The 6000-nt window shown below is 42.0% G+C and overlaps 1 protein-coding gene across 1 annotated transcript in view; it reads left to right on the plus strand.

Annotated features, from left to right (window-relative positions):
• LOC309577307 (uncharacterized protein) overlaps positions 1 to 4077 on the plus strand; it is a 44629-nt gene extending 40552 nt beyond the window's left edge. The window contains exons 3-4 of the mRNA XM_082289228.1: positions 1351 to 1388; positions 3678 to 4077. Of these exons, the coding sequence (XP_082145354.1) occupies positions 1351 to 1388; positions 3678 to 3765 (126 nt within the window). The 3' untranslated portion in view covers positions 3766 to 4077. The remainder of the gene's footprint in view (positions 1 to 1350; positions 1389 to 3677) is intronic.
• Positions 4078 to 6000: the final 1923 nt, after the last annotated feature.

Here is a 6000-nt window from a genome sequence, read left to right on the forward strand (position 1 = left end):
GAAGAAGGGGAGATGATACAGGAAATATTGATAAAAATGTGGAGTGACTCCCATGCAGAAAACAACACTTGGGCATCTATCTGAGCAGGAAGAAACAAAGGTCTGTGAACTCTCAAGTGGCATGGAGAAAGCAAATAGAAAATACCCATTCACTCTCCCATGCCATGGGAGCCAAGCAGCCTCAAGAGAATGGTTAGGTGACAGTTTTAAAGCTGGCAAAAAGGACTTCCTGTAGCTGTGAAATCACCCTGGGATATTGTAGATGCCAAGAGTTCCCATGCCAACAGGGGTGTTTGGACATACCCCTTAAAGAAAACTCTCCCAAAAGCTATTGTACACAAAAATGCAGTTCTGGTTCAGGGAATCCCCTCACCAGAGATTGCTGAGAGCTGGGAAGGCCCAGAGGTTGGGAGAGTGGGGCTGGGGAAGGTGCTTGAGGCTATTAGCACTTGCCTGAGGAGGAAAAAGTGAAAGTCGTGAGTGTGATAGGATGCTCGACTTCCTCAGTCTCTGAGCCGATGCCATCTGTCTCTTCCCATGTAATTACACCCACCCCGTGCCAGGGTATTGTTTAAATGCATGACAAACAAACTCCTGCCCTTAAAAATCAATTTGAGTTTTTGTGAAAGGATTCCAGTGAGTGTTCTTGCAGAAGAGAAAGGCAGAAGGATTTTAAAAAAGAGAAGTCTGAGATGGACAAAACTAGGTTCTGAGTGAAGTCCTAATTTTCAAAGGTATTTTAATAATTCTGAAGGGTCTTTTTGTCTTAATAGCTCTATACATAGTGCATTAGTGTCTCACCCACATGTGAATAACAGTGATGTTGATGTCTGGCAATAATCTCCAAATCGTGAAAGTCTTTCTATCCAGGCACTTGCTGTAGCTTTTCAGAGAGACTGAAATGCAGCTGACCTGAATAAAACCTGTGTACTGAAACACCTGATTTTCTTTTCTTTGAGGGTATTGTAATGTGTGCAGTGTATGTGCTAAATACGTTGCTTTCTAGTTGGCTCTCCATGTAATGTTGGATTCCAACAGACTGCTCTCTGTCACACCTGATGACTAAACCTGTCTCACCCACGCCATGGGAAAGTACTGGTGCATTGAGCCTTCTTAGAATCAAGCTTTAGGTTGTCCTCAGATTTCAAATCTCCTGTGCACTTTTTTTAATATGGCCTCTAACTCAAGAGATACAAGCACAAATGGATTCCAGGCAACAATTAATCAGATAAGTATTTATTTATTTAACTCAACCTATAGTATTATGCTGGCAATAGTTTTTTTTTTATTTGGAGTTAAACTTTCATTGAGCAAAAGACTGTCTTTTAAACATCCTTCTCTCTTTTTCAGGTATCTGCACTGAAGCATTCTGGATTTCATTGGCCACGGTAAGAAACTCCCATTTAATTACAGAAAAAAGAATCAGTTAAGAGCTGGCTGCTTTGTTTACCTCCTGATATGTTCAAAGTGGAAATACAGCTGAGGAAACTAGATGCATTTGATTGATGTTGTGCAATTTAAAATAGGATGGAGACACAACTAAAGCAAACATACATTTCGACTGTGTGGTACAGCATTTACTACCACGATACCAAGAAGTGGGTCAGAACTGGCTGTAAGGTGGGGATGAGGGTTCATCAAAAATTGCAGAATGTCTGCGTGATGGAGGGAAATTTTTTTAAACAATCAAAAATAAACTCCTTTTAAATGGCCCTAGGTCAGCATGCAGTTGCATTTGTGATGCTGTAAATGTTGTCTGAGGAGATCCATGTTTACCAGAGTATGGGCAGGAAGTAAAGCAAAGCCAGGTGATTTGGGAGGATGCACTGTGCTGTGAGGGGAAAAACTTGTACTACAAATCTGGCTGAAATAGGAAGTACTTCAACCTAATTGAGGTGAAGGCTTTAGTCTTGCTGGCATAGCTGTGTCAGGGTGGGATTTATTATAGTTTTGTCATCATTGCTATGCTAGCAAAAGCCCTAGAATGTATGAAGTTAGACCTGGGGGAAAAAAGAAAAGGATTTTTTTCTTGGACAATTCCATTTGCTGATGGAAATGTTGTTAAACTATACCTGCAAACGGTCTTTTTGTAAGTGTAAGTTGTCTATGCTTTTATAACTATACCAATACCCTGTTACAAGGGTCTACAAGGACTTGTTGAAAAGAAATCATCTGTATGAAGCTAAAGACAACAAATAATCCTTAGTATAAATTGACTAATTCATACTACTGGACATGCTATATAAAAGGGAAATCCAGTGATACCCCAGGTTTTTTGGGATTGTTTTTGGTTGGGTTTGGGGTTTTTTAGCCATTCCTCTCGACATGCAGTCATTTTTCTCCTAAACTTCAAGCTAAGGAAAATTCAAGACAGCATCATGCAGATGTTTTTACCTCCTTGGGCATTTATTACCTCTGAGGACCTAGGCAGTACTGGTGGGGCTCGAGCCAGTGAGTCCCAGAAAGCCTCGCTTGTGGACCGTGAGAAGCACGGCTTTCTTGGGCAGCGCTGAGGGAGCCTCTCTTTGAAGACTCCCTCCCACATATGTATACTGGGCTTGAAGCCAAGCCTCTCTTCTGTAAAGAAACCTTGCTAAAATTTCTCATTTCATGCCCCTTTATGGAGAGAGAGGGAGTGTGAGGGGGAGAGAGAAGGAGGTACGTGCCAAGAGTATTGAGAGAGCAGAGCAGAGTAGACTCTTCATTTTGTGTGTTTGGGGACAGCGGGGCAGCAAGGAAGGAGAAGGTTTTATATTAATTAGTACCATATTTGCCATCTCTTCCTCCCACCTCGAAAGTGATAAATTGTACTCCTTCTCCTCTCTAAACCACATTTTTTTTAGACAACAGTTTTTGTTTGAGCCCTTTGAACTAGCAGAGACACTTGAAATAAATGCACTTGTAAATGTGCCTCCTGCCAGCCTCCGTCTAGTCTGCATATGGACACTTAAAAGAGTTGAAGAATATGTCTTACGTATCTTAGAAAAATGCTAAGTTCACAGTGGTGGCACCTGAAATGGCTTTATTCTTGCCTCCCTCTTAGAGCACAGTGGAATTGTTAGTGTATTATTTGATAAACAATCACCAATTAGTTGTTCCAATCCTCACTAATTCAGCAACTGCTCTCCAGGGCCTCCAGGCAGCTTGTATGCCAGTTCATGTGCTCGCCCCAGGTAGCTCTGAACTGAAGGAGTTCCCTTAATTGCTTTTGCTGTTATGTCTGTTTTAAAGGTTTTACTGCTCCTGTTGATGAGCTGGCTGGTGTATTACAAATGTGTGTTTGCTGTCTTACCTTTCCCCAGCGTGCTGTTAACAACATAAGTGACATAAACCATAATGCTGCCTGGTGGGTAGAAACACCCACTTTGTGCACCAAATGGAGGGTGGTCTTGCTGATTGGAGGCTGACAGGTGTGATTCTGCTTCACTTCCTCCATCTTTTATAGGCTTGGGTATTTCTGGGTGTCTCCATGGACAGCCCTGCTGCCACTGCTGTACACCTAGATCACAGATAAATCAGATACCAGTTAACCTGCTGATCACAGAATGGTGCAGGACTGGAAGATGAATTAGTTACCCTTGATGTTAAAGATTCTCCCAAATTCTAATGAGCAACAAGCTGTGGATGGGAGAAGTGTCTCTCTGCTAACACTTGTTCCTTATTCTTTTGTCTTACAGGTGCCTGTTACTGATTACAAAATCTGCTGCTGAAGCAACTTCTAGAGGTGGTGGAAGACCTACGGTTGTGGATCCTTTGCACATATAATTGTTATTGTGTGTGTCTGTTTGACCATGGTAGGATATTTAATGGATCATAGAAACAAGTTTTGTATCTCCAGTTTCAGTGTCCCTCTAACCATAGATCCTTCCTTTCAAACATATTTTCCCTTGTTTGAGCCTTTAAAAAAAGAAGAAGAAAAAACCCTAAACCTTAAAAAATTGTAACTCTCTATGAAAAATATACACTGTTGTCATCTTCTGGGGAAAAGGGGAACTTTACTGTGTCCATTGTTGTTGTAAGTGAAATGTGGTGTACAGCATGCTAAGTAACTGCTCAGTCAAATGTCAGTGTGAATTCAGAAATCCTCAGTAGAGGAAAGAAATAAATATTTTTATTTTCTCTAAAAGCTTCCCTGTAAAATTCTTCTAAAGATTTTCTTCATGAGACAACACAAAAGAAGCATTTGGGTGCCCTTTCACTTCTCAGCCTGATGGCAGGCTTGCTGGGACTTTTGGCCCAGTGCTCTGAAGCTATTGTAAGCCTCCACATAGATGAAGCCCACGTTGTTACCCAGGGATATGCCTCATCTGTGATGAGCAGGAGACTTGAGTATTAGATGTTTCTGTTTTAAGTGACGCTTACCCCTTTATCAGTACCTTGAAAGAAACTGCAGGCAACTGATGTGAAACTCTGCTCACAGTATCTGGGCAGAAAGTTGGGCAAAGCTGTTCAGCTAAAGTTGTTCAGCTAAAGACTTGTTGCCTCCCCTCCCCTCCCCTCCCCTCCCCTCCCCTCCCCTCCCCTCCCCTCCCCTCCCCTCTCCTCTCCTCTCCTCTCCTCTCCTCTCCTCTCCTCTCCTCTCCTCTCCTCTCCTCTCCTCTCCTCTCCTCTCCTCTCCTCTCCTCTCCTCTGTTTTGAGGTATGTAATTTTTTTCACATTACACAGTCTGTACTTCAGCATTTTCAGTCTGATTTCTACAATTTTTTTTAAGTCTTAATTTTTAAACATACTTGCTTTTCTTTCCATTCTCCAAATGGGTTCTTTGGCCTCTACTTACATAATCCTCCAGACCTGTGTTAAAGATTGTATAGAAAAGCTGATACCACAGCATAGTATTTGCAGTATGGTGCATCTGTAACCAGACTAAATAGCAGGCATTATTCACAAGGAGGTGAGGTTATATTTGCTGCTGCTAAGCTCTTAGCTGTTCAGTTTTAACACTGGATGCCTGGGTTTCTTTTTCTGGAGTGCCTGTTTACTCTTGTATATTTTTATAGAGTGAAAGGGTGGTGGGGAGAATGAGGGTGTTATGTGCAGTAAAGTTATAAATAACACTGGCTCTCAGGTTATTGGCATTATATCTACTTGCCTGAATGCATAAAGTTAAACAAAAAAGTCTTAAAAAAGACCAAAAAAAGGGCAGAACAATGTCATGGGTAAGAGGTCTAAAGGCAATGCTACAGAATGTATTTATTGGGGAATATTCCCTACCTAGCTAATAAGCCAGACAGAAAATTGCTTACTCCTCCCACAGCCTCAAACAGATCAAACAGAATATTAAAGCCTCAAAGATGCTGATGTAAGGAAGAAGGAGGGTTACTCAGCATCCACCACACTAAACTTACAGGCAAATGGGGAGCATGCTGGAAACAGAGCTACAGTCCCAACCCAGCCACAGTGATCCTAGGCTGGATGTCATGATGAAATGCAGCTGTCGTGGAGCAGGGGAAGCACACACGTAGGGTTTTTTGTTGTCTTTTTGCTCTGTGTGCTGTAGACTTGGGGGCAAATAGACAAGAAGTGCCCACTTTGGGGCTGTGTTTCAGCCACTGTGGTGGCATTTGGTTCAATAATGAGACATTGATAACATTGCAGACTCCTGAACAAACGAGGTGTGGGACAGGGATCCAAGGGAGAGTGGGTGCAGTTTCTTCACTGACCTGTGTGGATGCTTACACGGAACAAAGATGCCAAGGTTTAGTCTTGCAGTGCTGAAACTGGAAAGGAGGCAGACTCTTAATTTCAGGCAAGGCAGGACTGAACCCTGAGGAAGCAATGCTGTCATTCTGAGGGCTGTCTGAAATTTCAGAGTATGTCTATGCCTGTGAGTTTTTCAGTGCTGGAATTTAATTTCTAAAGTGTAATAACACCAGTGCATCCTTGTAATTTTATTGCATTTTTTATTACGGATATCATTTACAATAATCCTGCTGTCATATTGGCCTCTGCTATGGTTTCAGCAGTCTCTGTCTCTCCATCTAAGATGATGAAAGTGAAGT

The sequence above is a fragment of the Coloeus monedula genome (genome assembly GCF_965178545.1).
Source record: "Coloeus monedula genome assembly, chromosome: 1".
Taxonomy (NCBI): Eukaryota; Metazoa; Chordata; class Aves; order Passeriformes; family Corvidae; genus Coloeus; species Coloeus monedula.